This window comes from Sus scrofa, chromosome 10, assembly GCF_000003025.6.
Source record: "Sus scrofa isolate TJ Tabasco breed Duroc chromosome 10, Sscrofa11.1, whole genome shotgun sequence".
Classification (NCBI taxonomy): Eukaryota; Metazoa; Chordata; class Mammalia; order Artiodactyla; family Suidae; genus Sus; species Sus scrofa.
Genome location: NC_010452.4, coordinates 49,444,654 through 49,466,078, shown reverse-complemented (window position 1 = coordinate 49,466,078; position 21,425 = coordinate 49,444,654). Strand labels below are relative to the sequence as shown.

The 21,425-nt window shown below is 38.7% G+C and overlaps 1 protein-coding gene across 1 annotated transcript in view; it reads left to right on the top strand.

The window, feature by feature from the left end:
* MYO3A (myosin IIIA) overlaps positions 1 to 21,425 on the top strand; it is a 231,457-nt gene that overhangs the window by 157,497 nt on the left and 52,535 nt on the right. Inside the window, 6 exon segments of the mRNA XM_021064905.1 lie at positions 2,936 to 3,089; positions 5,735 to 5,823; positions 8,295 to 8,424; positions 12,042 to 12,121; positions 12,556 to 12,633; positions 14,953 to 15,158. Coding sequence (XP_020920564.1) covers positions 2,936 to 3,089; positions 5,735 to 5,823; positions 8,295 to 8,424; positions 12,042 to 12,121; positions 12,556 to 12,633; positions 14,953 to 15,158 — 737 coding nt within the window.

Here is a 21,425-nt window from a genome sequence, read left to right as displayed (position 1 = left end):
TAATTAAAAATATATATTTATTTTTTTCCTGGTGACACTCTTGAACTGTGATTTCAATTTTATAAGGCTCCTAAAGCAATGATTGAAAGTTTGGTTTATTAAATGCACCACCTACCATTGGCTAAAATTCTTCCATGAAGATGCCAAAACTAAATTATCTTTCTGTGAACTCATGTACATTATACATAGCATTATCTATTCTGTGTAACCTTGCATTTTGAGTATATATTTACTAATCACACGTTTTATTTTAAGTCCACTGAGGACAGGGAATTGGTTTTAAACATTTCTTTTATCACCCGTCACAGTGCCTTATTAAAAGATATGCAGTGAAAATAGTCAGTGAATTAAAGAATATATAAAATAGTAATGAAAATAACCTGTAATTTTAATTTGTGAATGGCGCCAGACATTCTGCTCCAGTCAGTGATTATTTGATACACTTCCCCAGTAAGAGTTGCTTTATCACCTAAGAACTAGTGAGTACCCTCCAGGCATCACTACAGGCCATAGTTCAGAGGTAATGTATGTTTTTTCCTGTATAGTTCGTAGCACTGCGGTTGGGAACCCAGTATGAAGGCAAAAATCATAGAAACCCATTTCTTCCTGTTCCCTTTGTAAAATAAGTCATCACCATCTGTGTTGTGCTGGTGCCATCAACACAGTGATTGTTCATTGCTTTTATTTTAGTTCATTGTTCATTGCTTTTATTTTAGTTTATTTTATTCATCTTGTATGACAATATGCTCAACAGCAAATGATGATTAATGTACCTGATATTTTTAGTTTGTTAGGTGAAGATTGTTACTTCCATTTAGTATAGGAGAAAATGAAAATTTATTTTTTGTTGTATTTTATTTTATTTTTATTAGAGAATAGCTGACTTACAAAATTGTGTCAATTTCTGCTGTACAGCATAGTGACCCAGGCATACACACACACACACACATATAATTCTTTTTCTCATTCTATCTTCTATTGTGTTCCATCCCAAGAGATTGGATATAGTTCAGTGTGCTGTACGTAGGACCTCATTGCTTATCCATTCTTTTTTTTTTTTTTTTTTTTTTTGTCTTTTGTCTTTTTAAGGCTGTACCTGAGGCATATGGAGGGTCCCAGGCCTCAGGTCGAATCAGAGCTGTAGCCACCAGCCTATGCCACTGCCACAACAATGCCAGATCCAAGCCGCATCTGTGACCTACTCCACAGCTCACAGCAATGCCAGATCTTTAATCCACTGAGCAAGGCCAGGGATTGAACCTGTGTCCTCATGGATGCTAGTCGGATTCATTTCCACTGAGCCATGATGGGAACTCTGCTTATCCATTCTAAACGTAATATTTATTTTTCATTTCACCTTTTTTATTGAAGTATAGTTGATTTACAATATTGTATTATTTTCGGTGTAGAGCACAGAGATTCAGTTATTCATATATATATTTATATTTTTTTATCCTCTTTCAGATTTGTTTCCTTTATAGATTATTACAAAAAAGTGAGTGTAATTCCCTGTGCTACACATCAGGTCCGTGTTTATTGTCTATTTTATATATAGTAATGTGTATATATGTTAATCCCATCACCTAATTCATCTTTTGTCTTCCCCGTTTCCCCCTTGGTAGCCATGAACTTGTTTTCTATGTCTATAGGTCTGTTTACATTTTGCAGATGAATTCATTTTATCTTTTTTTATATGGCACATATGAGTGATATCAAATATTTGCCTTTCTTTGTGTGTCTGACTTCCCTTAGTAGCGTAATCTCTGGGTCCATCCATGTTGATGCAGTTGGCATTATTTCCTCCTTTTCATGGCTGAGTAATATTTGAGAAAATGGAAATTTAAAGACTAAGAAGATTCTGAAAGATTCAACGGCTGGTTAAGTGGCAGAGGCCCAATAGGAACCTACATGCTTGGGGTTCTCCATCCATTGGTTGTTTCTATTATCCACAGCTCTTCACTCCCAACAGTTTAAATGTCATCACGACTGAAAAGTTATGTTCTTGAGAGATCCAGCATTTCTGAGTTTAGATAAAAGGCTTAAATTGGGGGAGATATAGCCCTCACATAGACTTAATTAACATTCTGTAAATTCTAGAGCATAATTTTATTACAATTCTTTAAAAACATCATCTCCCGCATGGTGAAAGCTTGAGATGCGTATAATTCTAGCATTGAGACTAAAAAAGTTTTATTACTACTCTGAGTATCATCAGTACTGACTTTGATGAACCAGAAGCTCTGGGGAGAGGAAAAAAAAAAAAAATGACACCCTTAGTTTAAGGGCAAGGTCATAGGGAGCGATTTTTTTTTTTTTTCTTTTTACAGCCGCACTTGTGGCATATGGAAGTTCCCAGGCTAGGGATCAAACTGGGACTGCAGCTGAGGCCTTCACCACAGCCACAGCAACACCAGATCCAAGCTGTATCTGCAACCTGTTACGCAGCTTGCAGCAATGCTAGATCCTTAACCCACCAAGTGAAGCCAAGGATTGAACCCCCATCCTCACAGAGACTACATCAGGTCCTTAACCCGCTGAGTCACAGTGGGAATGCCATAGGGAGCAATATGTGTAAAGTGGGATTTTAGGGAGTTACTGCCAAGTTACATATTGTTCACAAAATCTGGGAGTTCCCGTCGTGGCGCAGTGGTTAACAAATCCGACTAGGAACCATGAGGTTGCGGGTTCGGTCCCTGCCCTTGCTCAGTGGGTTGACGATCCGGCATTGCCATGAGCTGTAGTGTAGGTTGCAGATGCGGCTCGGATCCTGCATGCTGTGGCTCTGGTGTTGGCCAGTGGCTCCAGCTCCGATTGGACCCCTAGCCTGGGAACCTCCCTATGCCGCAGGAGGAGCCCAAAGAAATAGCAACAAGACCAAAAAAAAAAAAAAAAAAAAAATCTGAAGCGTTTCTGTACATGTCCTGTCCTGTTATAGAATGAATACCTAAATGAAGACGTCGATGCTAGAGTTATTGAATATGAAGATAACCGGCCTCTCCTAGATATGTTCCTGCAGAAGCCAATGGGTTTACTGTCCCTCCTTGATGAAGAAAGTAGATTCCCCAAGGCCACTGACCAGACTCTTGTAGGTGAGTTTTAAACTCAGTATGTCTACATAGTTTTCATGTAATGCAGTCATGTAATTTTGAATGACTTTTTAATTTTTTAAATTATTTAGTAGGAAATAGCTATGACAAAGCCACATATCTAACTTTAAAGAAGATAGTTTGGATCTAATATGTGGACGGTGAATATTTAGAAAAGAGTGAAATATTCACTGATGAATTAAACAAGTTTCAACATTGGACTTCTCCTTCTATGATGATAGAGCACAGCTATAGGGTTTTATGTTAGAAATGACCTTAGAAATTATCTAGCCCCAAATTAGAAATTGTAGGGCATGGGAAAAGGACAGCTCCGTAACTGGAAAAGAGCTACATAACAGGGAGGAAATAAATTCATCTATGGTGTTCTAGTTGTTTATCCAATATAGGCAAATAACCTCAAATTCCTTAATAACCTCTAAGTCATAGTATGTTAATCCATGTTCATGGTAATAATCCTGAGTCATCAAGAACGGTTAAACATATTCATTTTTCTCTTTGAGTGGCAGAGATGTGTATGTAATATTTAAGGAGGATATCATCTAAAATGGTTAAAATTTTTTAAATTTTAAATTTGAAAAAACTTTAGATTAAAAAACAGATTTTTCAGCTATCTGATATTAAATTAAATTTTTAAAAAAACTTAAAATTTTTTAAGTATCTGAAAAAAACATTTTAAACAGTTTTAAATTTTAATGATATACCAGTAAATTAATCTCGTTTGTCATTAAGTTGTTAATTGAGTATATCAGTTCTTTTCCATTTGGTTATTTTTTTTAATCATATTTATTTTTTCCATTATAGCTAGTTTACAGTGTTCTGTCAATTTTCTACTGTACAGCAAGGTGACCCAGTCCCACATACATATATACATTCTTTTTCTCACATTATCATGCTCCATCAAAAGTGACCAGACATAGTTCCCAGTGCTATACAGCAGGATTTCATTGCTTATCCATTCCAAAGGGCATAGTTTGCATCTATTAACCTCAAATTCTCACTCCCTCCCACTCCCCTTGGCAATCACAAGTCTGTTCTCCAAATCCCTGATTTTCTTTTCTGTCGAAAGGTTCATTTGTGCCAAATATTAGATTCGAGATATAAGTGATATCATATAGTATCTTTCTTTTTCTGACTTATTTCACTTAATATGAGTCTCTAGTTGCATCCATGTTGCTGCAAATGGCATTATGTCATTCTTTTTATGGCTGAGTAGTATTCCATTGTGTATATATACCACAGCTTCTTAATGCATTCCTCTTTTGATGGACATTTGGGTTGTTTCCTTGTCTCAGCTATTATGAATAGTGCTGCAGTGAACATACGGGTGCATGTGTCTTTTTCAAGGAAAGTTTTGTCCAGATATATGCCCAAGAGTGGGATTCCTGGGTCATATGGTAGTTCTATATTTAGTTTTCTGAGGTACTTCCATACTGTTTTCCATGGTGGTTGCACCAATTTACATTCTCACCAACAGTACAGGAGGGTTCCCTTTTCTCCACACCCTCTCCAGCACTTGTTATTTGTGGATCCATTTAGTTTTTTATTTATGCTTTCTTGATTTTTACTGAAATTCTCTATCATATTTGATTTTTTGAACACATTAATCACATTTATTCTAAAGTCATGTTTTATAACTTCAATACCTGGATCTCCTGTAATCCTTTTTTTGTCATTTATTTTCTTTTGACTTTTGATTAGTCCTCATATTTTAGCATGTCTGGCTGGTTTTTTTGATGCAATTTTTAAAATTAAAGTTAGTTGATTAACAATGTTGTGCCAGTGAAAAAAACCATTGTGTTCCCTGATATAAGAGGCACGTACTATGTATACTAAATACTCGCAGAAAATTTAGATCCACATTTTTTCCCCTCATTTACCATTGGTAATATGTAGATTCTGTTTCTTACCATTAAGCAAGAAATGTGTGATGTTGCTTCCTTTTGACTCTCTGAAGGGCTTATTTTCTCCTAGTTGGGCAATACTAGATGGAAAAGAAAATAACCCCAAAGTTGTAGGGAACTCATTTCATAGTCATCACTTGATTTCGATGTTAAAATGTACCTTCGAGTTCATGAAACAATAGAGAACTTGTGTTGGTAAAACTGTTGTATAAATACTTTATGATCTTACTGTGTTTCCTATGTAATCAACAACAACATGTAGCTCCTCTTGTAGAAAGAGAGCCAAAATACAAATTTCTAGGCTCATGGCTTTGCATTCAGCTATGTTTCACAAAGCTCTCTGGACAATCTCAAGCATGTGGTTTCTTTCCTCCATAACAGTAGTTCTTAAAATGTGGTCCCCAGACCCAGAACATCACTAGGAACTTACTAGGAATGTTAATTCTTGGATCCCACTCCAGAACTACTGAGTAAGAAGCTCTAGGGGTGGGAGTCTAGTTTAGCAAGCCCTCCAGATGATTCTCATGCTCATTCTTGATCTCAAGTTTTGCCCTAATGTTTTATAATTATATTACAAATCTGCACGTAATAGCTGTATATAACTTCCTATGTTTTTTCACTGCACATTGTCCATTTTATAGTTAAAAAAAAAGATGAGTCTGTCAACCAGTATTTTTTTGAGGCCCTCCTCTGTGCTTGATATTGGAGTTAAATTTTTTTCTACAGAAAAATTTGAAGATAATCTGAAATCACAGTACTTCTGGAGACCTAAAAGAATGGAGCTCAGTTTTGGAATTCACCATTATGCAGGAAAGGTAAGAACTCTGAAGCATTCTAACTGAGTCTCTCTTTAGTCTTTCATTGAATAGTAAGGCCATGAACTTTATGGCCAAAAATATTTTTTTTTATTTTATTTTATTTTTTTTTTGTCTTTTTGCTATTTCTTGGGCCGCTCCCGCGGCATATGGAGGTTCCCAGGCTAGGGGTCGAATCGGAGCTGCAGCCACCGGCCTACGCCAGAGCCACAGCAACGCAGGATCCGAGCCGCGTCTGCAACCTACACCACAGCTCACGGCAACGCCGGATCGTTAACCCACTGAGCAAGGCCAGGGACCGAACCCACAACCTCATGGTTCCTAGTCGGATTCGTTAACCACTGCGCCACGACGGGAACTCTGAGTCCATCTTTCTGATCCTAAGATCTGGCTTGGGATGAGATTGGCTGGCAATGGACATCTGCTTTTTTTCCTGTTTTAAATAGTACCTGGGAACCTTTATCAACTTCCTTCTTCAGACTTAAGATGCTTCTCTGTCTACTGCAGCCTTTATGTCTCCTCCTTCCCAACAAGAAAAGGTGCCAGGCTGAAGGTGTGGCCAGTTAACTGAGCTGATTAATTAGAAGTAGCTGATGGACTGTCATACAGTTGGAGGAAGCAGTGTTTATGCACTGATAGATATGCCTTCCCACACCAGAGCAAACCTCAGATATGTTATCCTACACCCAGAAAACATTCTTTCCCTTCTGTGGAAAATAACAGGTCTTTCCCTCACAATGATATTATAAATATTGGAGGGCTAAAAGATATTCAAGTCGAGAAGGAATGTATGGAATGAGAAATGCATAAATAAAATAAAAGAGCACAGAACCCCGAGCATTCTAGTCTACTACAACATCTGGGTCAGCCAATGTGTCACAGACTTTTGTCCCTGAAAACAAAAGTCTGCCTTAAATATAGTTATAGCCTTTCTCATGATTGTCTGCACATGATTTTTCCAAATAAGCCTCCTTTAAAACATACTTTAAGAATTTCCTGGAGTTCCTGTCATGGCTCAGTGGTTATCAATCCGACTAGGAACCATGAGGTTTCGGGTTCAATCCCTGGCCTTGCTCGGTGGGTTAAGGATCCCACATTGCTGTGGCTGTGGTGTAGGCTAGCAGCTACAGCTCTGATTAGACACCTAGCCTGGGAACCTCCATATGGCATGGGTGCGGCCCCAGAAAAAAACAAAACAAAACAAAAAAAAGAATTTCCTGTGATCATTTTATCTAGCTGTTTTTAACAACTATATTAGTCTTCTTGGGCTCCCATAACAAAAATACCAGAGGCTGGGTGGCTTAACCAACAATTTATTTTCTCACAGTTCTGGAGGCTGGAAGTTCAAGATCAAGGTGCCAGCAGAGTTGGTATCTTGTGAGGCCTCTCTTCCTGTTTGCAGACGGCTACCTTCTCTCTGTGCCCTCATGTGGCCTTTTCTCTGTGTACCTGTGAGCGGGAGAGAGAGCTCTCTGCTATATTGTCCTTTTCTTATAAGAACACCAGCCCTATGGGATTAAACCCCCCCCCCCAGCCTTATATAACCTTCATCTACCTCTCTATAGACCCCATACAATCCATTTAACCACTTTTACCTCCTTATACACCCTGTTCCCAAACACAGTCACATTGGGGATTAGATTTTCAACATACTAATTATGGACGAGAACAATTCAGTCCCTGACAACAATCACATGGGACCGTCCTCCAGACCGTCTTTAAAAGGTCTGGAGTTGCCATCATGGCTCAAGGGTAACGAACCCAACTAGTAACCATAAGGATGTGGGTTTAATCCCTGACCTCACTCAGTGGGTTAAGGATCTGGTGTTACCGTGAGCTGTGATTTAGGTCACAGACACGGCTCAGATCTGGGTATTGCTCTGACTGTGGTGTAGGCCAGCAGCTATAGCTCTGATTCAACCCGTAGCCTGGTAACTTACATATGCCACAGGTGTGGCCCTACAAAGCAAAAACAAAACAAAACAAACAAAACAAACAAACAAAAAAAACCTCCAAATTATTTAAAAGTGCCAGCAACACAAATATCCACAGTGTATTTAGACCATACTACCACTGAGACAAAATGTATAAAGGCCTTTGCACTGCAGGCGAGTCAGTTATCAGAGAAATGAGAATACCTTCATGGCCCTAACCCTCCAAACAGAGAAGGGGAAACACAGAGAATTTCCACCATAAGAAATGGGAGGAATCAAAACTCTTTGATCATTTCAAATCAATAAAATCAGTGGGACACACATTTTTCTCTGAAAAGATAACAGTGGAAACCTGGAGAGGTTCGCTTTTCCAACCAAGTTGTAAGGGACTACTTTTATAAATTTTGTATGTGTGTCACTCAGCAATGAGGAAACTCTCAATAAACATCTATTGATAATGATGCTGCTGCTGATGCTGATGATGGTAAGGATGATGACGTTGATTGTGAAGATGATGACAACGTACTTTGTCAACAGGTCACCTATAATGCGAGTGGGTTCTTGGCTAAAAATAGAGACACTCTTCCAACTGATATTGTGCTGCTTTTGAGGTCATCAGAAAACAGTGTAATTAGGCAGCTAGTCAGCAACCCTCTGACAAAAACAGGTAAGATAAGGCAATTTCCTTTCATTTATTTGTGTGTGAGTTGGTTTTTTCTTTTTCCAGTTTCCTTTCATTGTGAAGGTTTCTCACGCCCACTCAAGTAGTTTCTGCCTCTGTGATTTTTATGAGTGTAATCCTCAGTTTTTCATGTTGGTTTGCTTTCAGCTCACTAAATATGCATATATTAATAGCCTCTGCCCAGATCACCTGAAGAAAATATAAAACTAAATGTAAAGAAGCTAGGTTTTCTTTACAGAAATGTATTCGAAGCACTCGCCAGGAAATACGGTGGTGTCCTGGCTACTTACTAAAAGAGTCCAATAAGTCACCTCCAAAGAGTTCTCAGTTACCTGCTGTGTCAGGTGTGGGCAGCTTTTGGATCATTCTTTGGGAAAAGAGTGAAAGTGATTTAATATTTCCTGGTATGTGTCAGACATAGTGTCACCTCTCATCAAAATTCTGTGAAGTAGGCATTATTATCCAAACTGTAACTCAGAAACTTAGTAAATGATCCAAAATTGAGCACCATAGCTGGTATTCAAACCCAGATCTTCTGGCTTCAAAAGACTTTTTTTTTTTTTTTTTGTTAAACCATGATTTTCCATGGCTTTGGGTTGTGTACAATTGTATAACCCTAACGCCAGGCACATATTTCTCAATGTTAGGTTGAAAATGTCCTTTGCCTTCAACCCTACTTGATTTGCTTATAACCACTTCATGTGAATTAATAATCCATATGATTTTTAAGGCCCATTGTAAAGCTTACATTTGCATCAAAAAATGTCAGATTCCATTTAACACACATGCAAAAAAAAAGCAAATTGCTCCCTTTATCATAATTACTTCATATTTTTTTTTCCACTGTACAGCATGGGGACCAAGTTACACATACATATATACATAATTTTTCCTCCCTTGTTGTGTTGCGATGTAAGCATCTAGACATAGTTCTCAGTGCTACACAGCAGGATCTCATTGTAAGTCCATTCCAAGAGCAATAGTTTGCATCCAATAACCCCAAGCTCCAGATCCCTCCCACTCCCTCCCCCCCCGGGCAACCCCAAGTCAATTCTCCAAGTCCATGATCTTTTCTGTGGCAAAGTTCATTTGTGCTGTGTATTAGATTCCAGATATAAGTGATATTATACGGTATTTGTCTTTCTCTTCCTGACTTATTTCATTCAGTATGAGAGTCTCTAGTTCCATCCATGTTGCTGCAAATGGCATTATTTTCTTTTTTATGGCCGAGTAGTATTCCATTATGTATATATACCACATCTTCCTAATGTGATCGTCTCTTGATGGACATTTGGGTTGTTTCCATGTCTTGGCTATTGTGAATAGAGCTGCAATGAACATGCGGGTGCATGTGTCTTTTTAAGGAAAGTTTTGTCCAGATATATGCCCAAGAGTAGGAATGCTGAGTCATACGGTAGTTCTGTGTGGTTTTCTAAGGTACCTCCATACAGTTCTCCATAGTGGCTGTACCAGCTTACATTCCTACCAACAGTGCAGCTTACATTCCCTTTTCTCCACAACCCTTGAGTGCTTGTTATTTGTGGACTTACTGATGATGGCCATTCTGACTGGTGTAAGGTGGTATCTCATGGTAGTTCTGATTTGCATTTCTCTAATAATCAGTGATGTTGAGCATTGTTTCATGTGTTTGTTGGCCATCTGTATATCTTCTTTGGAGAAATGTCTATTCAGGTCTTTTGCCCAATGACCCAAAAAAGGTCATTGGCTTTTTTGCTTTTGAGTTGTATAAGTTGTTTATATATTCTAGAGATTAAGCCCTTGTCAGTTGCATCATTTGAAACTATTTTCTCCCATTCTGCAAGCTGTCTTTTTGTTTTCTTTTTGGTTTCCTTTGCTGTGCAAAAGCTTGTCAGTTTGATTAGGTCCCATTGGTTTGGTTTTGCTCTTATTTCTGTTGCTTTGGGAGACTGACCTGAGAAAATATTCATAGGGTTGATGTCAGAGAATGTTTTGCCTATGTTCTTTTCCAGGAGTTTGATGGTGTCTTGTCTTATATTTGAGTCTTTCAGCCACTTTGAGTTGACGTTCATGCATGGTGTGAGGGTATGTTCTAGTTTCACTGATTTGCATGCAGCTGTCCAGGTTTCCCAGCAGTACTTGCTGAAAAGACTGTCTTTTTCCAATTTTATGTTCTTGCCTCCTTTGTCAAAGATTAGTTGACCATAGGTGTCAGGGTTTATTTCTGGGTTCTCTACTCTGTTCCATTGGTCTGTCTGTCTGTTTTGGCACTGGTACCACACTCTTTTGATTACTGTGGCTTTATAATATTGCTTGAAGTCTAGAAGAGTTATGCCTCCTGCTTGGTTTTTGTTTCTCAGGATTGCTTTGGCAATTCTGGGTCTTTTGTGGTTCCACATAAATTTTTTGATTGTTTATTCTAGTTCTGTGGAAAAATGTCATGGGTAATTTAATGGGGATTGCATTGAATCTGTAGATTGCTTTGGGTAGTATGGCCATTTTTACAATATTAATTTTTCCAACTCAGGAGCATGAAATATCTTTCCATTTCTTTATATATTCTTTAATTTCCTTGATTAATGTTTTATAGTTCTCAGCACATAAGTCCTTTACCTCCTTGGTCAGGTGTATTCCCAGGTATTTGATTTTTGGGGGTGCAATTTTAAAAGGTATTGTGTTTTTGTATTCCTTTCCTAATATTTCATTGCTGGTATACAGAAATGCAACTGACTTCTGAATGTTAATCTTATATCCTGCTACTTTGCTGAATTTATTAATCAGTTCAAGTAGTTTTGGGGTTGACTCCTTAGGGTTTTCTATATATAGTATCATGTCATCTGCATACAGTGACAGCTTTATCTCTTCTCTTCCTATTTGGATGCCTTTTATTTCTTTTATTTGTCTAATTGCTGTGGCTAGAACTTCCAAAACTATGTTGAAGAGCAGTGGTGAGAGTGGGCATCCCTGTCTTGTTCCAGATTTGAGTGAGAAGGCTTTCAATTTTTCTCCATTGAGTATTATATTTGCTGTGGAAATTACCTCATATTTTAGAGCAAATAAAAGAAAATCTAGGGAGTTCTGCTCATCAGATTAAAGATCTGGCATTGTCACTGCTATGGCTTGGGTTCATCCCTGGCCCAGGAACTTTTGCAGCCTCAGGTGCAGCCAAAAAAAAAAAAAAAAAAAAAAAAACAAATGCAGCACTTACCTCTACCTTTTCTATTCTCTAAGCTGGAGGGTTTTTTTTCTGAATATAGAATTTATTATAAATTTTCACATAATACTATTTTTTCCCTAAATGTTCCAATAACTGGTTAACCAAGCATGTGAGTATGAAGATTGGGGGACCAACAATGCTTGTTTTCAGTGAGATCCTACCATATAGCACAGGAAACTATATCAGTCTCTTGGGATAGACCATGATGGAAGATAATATAAGAAAGGGAATGTATATGCATGTATGACTGGGTCACTTTGCTATGCAGCAGAAATTGGCATAACATTGTAAATCAACTATACTTTTTAAAAAAACAATGCTTTTTTAAAATATTGAAGTAAATGGAGGGACCTTCTAGCCCAGAAGGAATCTAAAAGGCATATTAATTTTATCTACCTTCCCATAGGTAATCTGCCACATTCTAAAACAAAAAATATAATAAACTATCAAATGAGAACTTCAGAAAAATCAATCAACCTGTCAAAGGTAAGAAGATGTATTTTTCATGGCAGTGAGTCTAAGAATCTAACCTTTACAATGGAAATATTTGTATGCTAAGAGTCAACAGCCCTTCCCTTTGTTTTCTCCCTTTGATCTTTCTTTTCTACTTAAACAGATATTTATTTTATGTCCATATTACTACTAGTCACTAAAATAATCATGCATTTCTGATATATTCCTAACTCTTCACTTATAATTAATGTTACACTCAGACCAATTAAAACTAAGATCAGAGATATTCACATTCTAGGCAAGACTCATTAAAATCCAGAGACTGACAGAACAATTACCTAAAGTAAAAATTCAGCATTCTGCTATTTTATGTATATGAAGGCATAGACCATGGAAAATTCCATGAGCTCCCCATAGATCATAACGTACACTAGGTGCTAAACCATCACTGTCTTTCTTGGTCTTAGGGTGAAACTGGAGAAGCCACACGTTATGCCAGAGAGACAACCAACATGAAAACGCAAACAGTTGCATCATATTTTAGAGTAAGACATTAAATTACAATGTGTTGTATTTAGGCATGTTACTTATTCTCAATGAGAGTCACAGATTAAAAGTAAGTAACAAATACCAGAGTGCTCTTAGCAGAAGAGAATTTTTGTTGTATTCCATTTACTGTCTGTTAGATACAGGATATATCAGTGTATTGTCAAAAACCTATGGATTGGTTTACCTTTGTATTTTATTGATAAAATTATTGCATACTAGGTTAATCCTAATGAAGGTCTACGGCTTGGTTAAAAATTGTCCATAGAACCAAACACCTTTCCACTAGAATAAAACCATAAGGGGATTTTCATTCAATGGTATGATAACTATCCATCCTCCTGTCCGCTCCTAAATGATCTTAGCGTGGCAGGTGGGACAAGGCTGAGCATCCATTTCGTCCTGTACCTCCCTGTACCTAGATGAGCTGAAAAACCTCAAAAGAAAACCAGAGCTAGTATAGACATGGGGCAAGGAGAAGGGGAAGTACAGTAACATGCCAAGGATGTGAGTCACTGTGTCCTGAGCATAGAGTCTAGGTGACCTTTCTTCTTTGGACAAGATAGGAGATAGGAAAGAAAAGAAGCACTTCATTTTCTCTCTGCTCTGGAGAACAAACTCTAGATTACGCTGCCTTCCTTCCTGGACCCAGTTCTTATTTATCTATTCTGATAAAGTTGTATTAACCATCCAGTGAAAATTAATAAAATACCACCTAAAACTTAGAGATTATTAATGTTATCATCTACTGTAGGAGAAGAGGACGAAATTGAGTTAAATTTACTCTGTATTCAGTGAATAAATCGTATTCCCTAACAGAATCATGAAATACATTTAAAACTAACTGGGTAGCTTTATTAAATATTCCTCGGGTCCTAAGCCCATAGCAGATAGTGTGTGCTTCATCACCTTTGAGTAGCACCTAGTCTATTTATGTGCTTAATATCTCATGTTTGCTGCCAGTACATCCACCTTACAGCAGGCTACAGAGCTGAATGACTGAGAATATTTACAACCAGATTATTTTCTAATTTGGGTATGTTATGCAAGACCATTATCGTGCCACTGTCACTGAATGGTGTGTGTACGTTTAAACCATTCATTCACAACATTGTTGTACACCTCCGGCTGCGGTGAAAAGTAGTAAAAGATATTCCATATAGTATGTAATGTATTTTAAGTTATTTTTCATTCTTCAGAGGAGCATAAATAAATGTAACACTCTGCCTTGGTCCCTAAGAAACACCAGTGCCTAAACTGCAGGGAGCTCTTGCTCAAAATGCCAACAGACTTGTATATTACCTTTCTATCTCTAATGCTTGACAGATGTTTGCATCACGGAAGCAATGATGACTCACAGATAGGTGTAATGAAAGGATCTATGAGACCCAGCTATTTAAAGAAGCACACAGCTGAGTCTCAGTGCCCTAGAGGAAAGCATGCAAATCCAATGCTTTGTCAGTTGCCCAGTTACAGGATTGGGTTTGCACTGGCTTGGCACCCCAGGCTTTGTATGTCCCACAGTAAAGGGGCTCCAGCTGTCAACAGCTATCTATGCCTACACATTCATTACCCTGCCAACAAGTTGTAATCTTGGTCTTTGACATACTAGTTTTATGAGACTCCACTTTTAGCTGAACCATGATTATCCTAATATGTTACATACTTAGTTGTCCAGAAGTTGGCTTCTGTTTTAATAATGTGTTGCTGCAGAAAATAATTTTCATATCTATGTGATTAAAATATTTCTAAAATAAATAAGAAAATTATCAAACTGAAGCAAATTAGGGTACCTAAGTGGATTTGCTTATTTTTATAACTGTATCCTATATATTAAAATGCTTAAACTTCTCAGTCCTTATTTTAAACTAGGAAATAATACTGACAGGGATTAAAGTGTTTACTTGCATACTTTCTATAAAAAAAAAAAGTCGAGGAAATTAATAGCATAAGGAGGAAACCAGACTGTGTGTCTAAATATTATAATTTGGCAAGTTTCCCTGAGAAAGTATAGTTACTTCCAAAAGAGCTGTATCAAAAATAATTTTATCTATTAATTAAAGGTGCCTTAAGAATTTACAGGCAACCTTTTAGTAACTACATTCCTAGTTATTACCTCTATATTTTTATGAGTAAATATGTATTATTAAAAATTACTATAAATAAAGATGTCATAATACATATTTCCCTCACTTATTGTGAATTACTGATTAACACTCAGTTTTCAGATTTTATTCTTGTAATGAAAGGATAGACCTACAAGCTCATAAGTTTTTTTTATGCTATGCTGGGAATTTACTTTTTGTTGCACGTTATAGTATTCTCTGATGGATTTGTTATCTAAAATGGTGGTGGGCCAGCCTCACTTTGTCCGCTGCATCAAACCAAATAATGAACGTCAGGCAAGAAAATATGACAAAGAGAAAGTTCTGCTACAGCTTCGCTACACAGGCATTCTGGAAACAGCGAGAATTCGAAGACTGGGATACTCACATCGGATACTTTTTGCCAACTTTATAAAGCGGTAAGTGGATTTCTTTTTAAGTTTCCATGTGCAATTTACATAAAAATTTGTAAGAAGAGTGACAGGTAACAAAAAGAGAATTGCCTCGGTATTCTAAGGAGGAAGCATTTTGTTCATGAAGATGATGGTATATCAAAAAGAGAAGGTGACTCTTAACTGGGGATGGAACTTTCAGTTGTCAGCTGGGAGACCCAGGTCACAGACACATGTTCTAGGATGCATGTCGCAGACAAGATGATGGAGAGGTCTGAGCTTCTGTACCAAGGAACTCCAGGATCCAGTTCCCATCTTAGCTCTGCCGATTGCTATGTGACCATGGGTCTATACCAGTCCTTGTCAACCAGGGGAGCTTTGCCCCTCAGAACACATATGTTAATGTGTGGAGACATTTTTAGTTGTCACAACTGATGGGAGGGCAGGTTGCTGCTGGCATCTAGTGTGTGGGGACCAGGGATGTTGCTAACCATCCAAAAATGCACAGGTCAAGATAACCCCCTGTAACAATTAATTATCCAGCCTGAGATATTAACAGGCTGAGGTTGAGAAACTCTGGCCTGTATGGAACCTCGTTTTCCTCATCTAGTGAATCTGCCACAACTACCTGATAGAGTTGTTAGAAGGATCCAGTGAGATATCTCTAAAGATGATTTAGAAGACAGAAAACATCAATTAGGCATTGAGTCCTTTTCAGAGCTCAAGATTAATGCAGAATGAATTAAGCTACGTATTAAATATATATCATCAAGGAACCAATGGTGCTATACGCTTAATATTTTAAATGCTCAAGTTTCTGATATTTATCAATTTGATGATTTCTCTTAGCCATTACGCTTGAAGTTTCAATTTTCAAAAGCAAAATCTATTACAATTTTAAGATAAAATTTAGCATTGGAGGAAGTCTCCATAGGTACCATTCTCTGCCTTTTCGAGAGTATGTAAATTAACATTAAGAAGAAAACAAAGTTCTGTGATTACACAGTGAACTATGATTTCTAAATCACTCTCCCCCAAAACAAAACAATGTATTATCTTCTATCAAGCATTCTTTTAATTGGGGTAACCAAGACCCTTTCTAAATAAAATGAGAATTCTAATTCTTTTTTCAAATTTTCATGTTTTCAGTAATTCATGATAGTTCTTGATTTTTTTCCTTAGAGACCTCAGAAAGAAAAGAAAGGTATTCATTTGAAGTGCCTAGATATAAAGGAAACCCCACCACATTTTCACAACAGAGAGTAAAATTACATAGATGATGACTTAACATATTGGAAAATCCTTTATAGTAGTTTAGGATTGACATAAAAACCTCAAGTTATAGAGTTCAGAAGGAAAACCAACGTTTCATCACTGACTTTACTTCTCACAGAGCAGACCAATTCTATATTCAAAATTCAGAAATAAAAAGTATTAAAATTTTTATTGGCCAGTAGGTAAATTCTTCATTTTGTACTTGAAGGCAGGTAACCCACATGTTTGTGAGTTTCAAATTTCAAATTAAAATTTGACCTTATTATCACACTTTTCTTTTCTTTCTTTTTTTTTTTTTTTCTTTTTTGGTCTTTTTAGGGCTGCACCCACAGCATATGGAGGTTCCCAGGGTAGGCGTCAAATCAGAGCTGCACCACAGCCACAACAATGCAGGATCCGAGGCATATCTGCAACCTACACCACAGCTCACAGCAACACCAGATCCTTAATCACTGGAGTGAGGCCAGGGATGGAACCTGCATCCTCAGGGATGCTAGTCAGATTCGTTTCTGCTGAGCCACAATGGGAACTCCACACTTTTCATTTTTTAGGAGAAGAGTCCATCTTTAGCTTGCTTAAATATCAATATAAATAACAACATAGTCTTAATATAAGTACCCTTAAATTTCAGTGACTTTTTAGATATACAAGGCACTGTGCTAAGTACTTTGGAAGACACTGAAATTTTAAAGCTGGTTTGATCCTCAAGAATTAGCACTCCATTTAGGATTCTCAGAGCCATAGGCATGGACGTTAATAAGCAATGCAAGGTAATAAACACCAAGATCCAAAGGAATGGTACATAGTGTAAAAGTTCGGGGAAGAGAAGATTATCTCTAAGAAGGCTGATTAGAGAAAATATCAAGAAGGAGGACTAAACTGGAATGTCAGTGGTGGGTGTGGTTTATGGAGAAGACAGGAAAGGGCTTTTTCAGTGTACAGGCTGCTGTTCCAAAAACCAGAGAGACTCGGACTAGACTGGTTCATCAGTTTGTGTAACTGAAGTGACAGAAGTGATAAAGATGGGATCAGATAGGAAAAGCCATTGGGTTAAACTTACGAAGCAAGAGCTTTGAGTGCTTGGCTAAACTGGTAGTTTCAGAACCATCTGTGGTTTTATAATAACAGACCATAGAAGAGCTGACCCTATTTTCTTGATGTTGTTGTAGTTGAAAGTAGCTTATTTAGAAAGTCAGAGATGGGAATAAAATTTCCAAGTCCCGTGCTGTTATGGAATAGCAATAGTAAATGACAAAGGGAAAAAACTAAGTTTCTGGAGAACATGTGAATAGCTGTGAATCTGGAAATCTCCAGAAATAAACCTTTCCCTGCCACTCATTTGAAAGCTGTCACCCAAATTAGCATAGACCCTTAGGAAGGCAGGACAATTTGCAAAGGCCCTGTGGAGGTGTAAATAGGACTGAATAACCCTCCTCTGTTTGGGCCTTAGCCCTTGACTAACTCTCCCTGTCAGGTGCAAAATTCATCAGAACTTTTGTCCATTCTGTGGTAGGTAGACTCTTCTGTTTTGTGACAAAAAAGTAATCTTAAAGGAAGATACACAACATGAACTTCCTTTGCCCAAGACCCTGAGTTTTCACTGTAGTTATTTCAAATGAACTCTTATACTAAGAAGCCCCTGAAGTTGGCCTGGCTTTTTCCCCCAGGCACCTGTACATAGTGGTTTGGCTATCAGAGCTCTAATAAAACCTAAGTTCGTGAAGGGAGTAGTATAGTGAAGTCGAGAAGTACACATGCTTTAAAGTAAAAAAAAAAACCCAGGTTTCAATCCCAGTACTGCCACTTACTAAATATGTGACCTTGTTTTGAGTATCTTTACCCTTTCCCATTCGCAAATAAGTATGATGATGATAGTATCTACTTCATATGTGGTTATGAGCATTAAGTGAAATTAGCTACATGAAGTTTATTAATAGAACCAGATGTCAGCAATACATATCAGCTATAATTATTTTCACTATTTTTCCCTTAGCCCCAACCTCTCCAAATTACTTATTACCTACTATACTGTGACCTCAAATACCACCTAAAAAAAACAAAAAAAAAAAACAAAAACAAAGCAGAAGTCAGTACATTGGCTTTAAAAAAGGGGCACCACAAAGCACTGGTCTGGGGCTTTCCTCTCTGAACTCCCCAGGTCTTCTAGATGTGTACTTCCACAGCCAGTTCCCAGAGGCAGTTCTTTAGTCACTCAACAAGCATTTAATTGAGCACCCACTGTGTTCCACTCAGATTGTAACCCAAAGATTAAGAATCCAAATATTGGAGTTCCCGTCCTGGCGCAGTGGTTAATGAATCCAACTAGGAACCATGAGGTTGCAGGTTCAATCCCTGACCTTGCTCAGTGGGTTAAGGATCCGGCATTGCTGTGAGCTGTGGTATAGGTCGTAGACACGGCTCAGATCCTGCGTTGCTGTGGCTCTGGCGTAGGCTGGCAGCTACAGCTCCGATTAGACCCCTAACCTGGGAACCTCCATATGCCACAGGAGCGGACCAAGAAATGGCAAAAAAAAAAAAAAAAAAAGACAAAGAATCCAAATATTAATAAAAAGAGCCTCTGGGTAGTTCCCATTGTGGCTCAGCAGGTTAAGAACCCTACTCATATCCATGAGCATGCGGGTTCAATCCCTAGCCTTGATCATTGAGTTAAGGATTTGATGTTGCCACAAGCTATGGTGTAGGTCATAGACACAGCTTGGATCTTGTGTGGCTGTGGCTGTGGCCATGGCCAGCAGCTGCAGTGAGCCTCTGACGTTAAGAAACAGACCATGGAGCTCCTGTTGTGGCTCAGCAGAAACGAATCTGACTTGTATCCATAAGGATGCAGGTTCAATCCCTGGCCTTGCTCAGTGAGTTAAGGATCCGGCATTGCCATGAGCTGTGGTGTAGATGGCAGATGCAGCTCAGATCTGGCATTGCTGTGGCTGTGCTGTCGGCCAGCAGCTGTAGCTCCAATTCGACTCTTAGCCTGGAAACTTCATATGCCTTGGGTGTGACCCTAAAAAGCAAATATATTCATTTTTCAATCTTTTGATATAGGTTTATTTTTTCTTTGAATAAAACTTCACTAATCAGAGTTTACTGACTCTTTCTTACATAACTATCCATAATACCTTTTTATGATTTCCATTAATATTTCTTAAAGTCAAGCAAGAAGCTAAAGATACTCCTTTCCTCACTCATATTCCATCACCTTACCTGATATTTATTTGAATGATGCCTCATCAAGTGTGATTGGAATGAATGAACAGGCCTGGTAGCAATCACAGCCGCCCTGGTGGGAGCAGAAGCACCCAGGCACACTAGCCAGAGCTGCTGCCCATGCGCCCCAGGTGTGCAGTGGACGTGAGTCGTGTGTCTGGACACAGAGAAAGAGGATATCTGTTAGTCCAGTTGGTCTGTTCATTGAAGATATGTTGAAGAGTGCTTCTAGAATATTGAAAGGGTAAGTCTTTTTCAAGGAAGGAGGAGTGAGGATTGGAAGGACAAGCAGGCATAGAGAATTACACACGGAGGCCTTGAGCCATGAGAGCACGTGACCCTGTGGCATAATTGTGAATAGCCTTCCTGACTGGAGCTCAAGATGTTGGTGGAAAATGGCTAAAAGTGAGGCAGGAAAAGTGGAGATTCAGAGCAGAGGGGAGCTTGCAGACTCATCATCATACATGACAGCCATTTAAATGGCTGCTTTTCAGCAGGCGTGACCATTGCATTGCCCACATTGCCCCTGCTAAGCAGCTCACATACGTGCCCTGCCTTTAAAAGCACCTGCTTTTGCCATCCCAGCTTAGAAATGAGAAATTTCTAAGTCAGGAGACTTTCAAGTCAGGAGAGGGCTCGATCATATTTTCATTTTATTAAGATAATTCAGACAGAGCTGTAGCCATTGGCTGGGGAGGGGGCAACGATGGCGTGAAGAGAGACATAAAGTCTGGAGGTGGTTGCAGCTGTCAAGGTAAGAGGTAATGGGAAGCACATGTCAGGTAAAGGCAGTAGGAATAGAAAGACAGGGATTCCAGAGGGATATCTAAGCTTGTTGGTTACACTGAGTGACGAATAGGGAAGTATGCAGGTTAACCCATAGATGTCTAGCTTTGGTAGAGGGGGTGGTGTCATTCATAGAAGTAGGAACTAGCAGAGGAAAGAAAAAAGGTGATACATTTGGCTGAGTTTGGAGGGTCTGTGGGATAACTTGGTGGGCACACAGAGCAAGCAGTCAGAAGTAATATGTTTCTCGTTCATGAAAACAGGGCTGAAGATGTGCACATAGGAATCATCACATACAGGGAACAGTCAGGGCTGCTCATGTAGACACGTGTGGAGAGAGCTTAGAAACAATGTCAAGGAAGCCTAGAATGAAGCAGCAAGTCTAATATAAAGCATGTTGAGGAGATGGGGTGGGAACTTTGGGAACACTTAAGACGGAGGACTACAGAAAGAACACTTAGCATTTGGATGGAAAACAGCCCACTAAGACTTCATCACTAAAAGATCATATGCCATTAAAGAAGATCCCGGGAGTAGAGGAGCAATAGGAAGTAGAGAATGCAGAAGCAGTTATTTTAAACCATCTTTCCACTTGTCTGTAAAGCTACTGGGGACTATAGAATCATTTCAGAGGGGAGACACTTAGGCGGTTGTTTTGCACTAAATGAAAGGAGCCAGGAGAGAGAAAAGGGATTGAAAATATATAGAAGAGAAGAGAAGGAGGAAGAGGAGGAGACAGCATCTGGAACACAGGCAGACAGAGAATGAATATCTTCTCTTCTGAAGGAGGGAAGAGCAGATGGGGGCAAACAGATTTGTTGTTGGAAAGAGGTCTCTGGAGCTGGTGTCTGGTGGCCTCTAGAGAAGCATCACCAAGCTTACCTGTTCAGAGCAGTGCAGTGGGCAGGGGCAGGTGAGAGGCATGGAAAGGGCAGAGGAGACGGAGTAGCTGCTTGAGGATCAAGAGAGGAAGGTAGCCACAGACACTAGTCAGGATTCTGAGCATCCTTA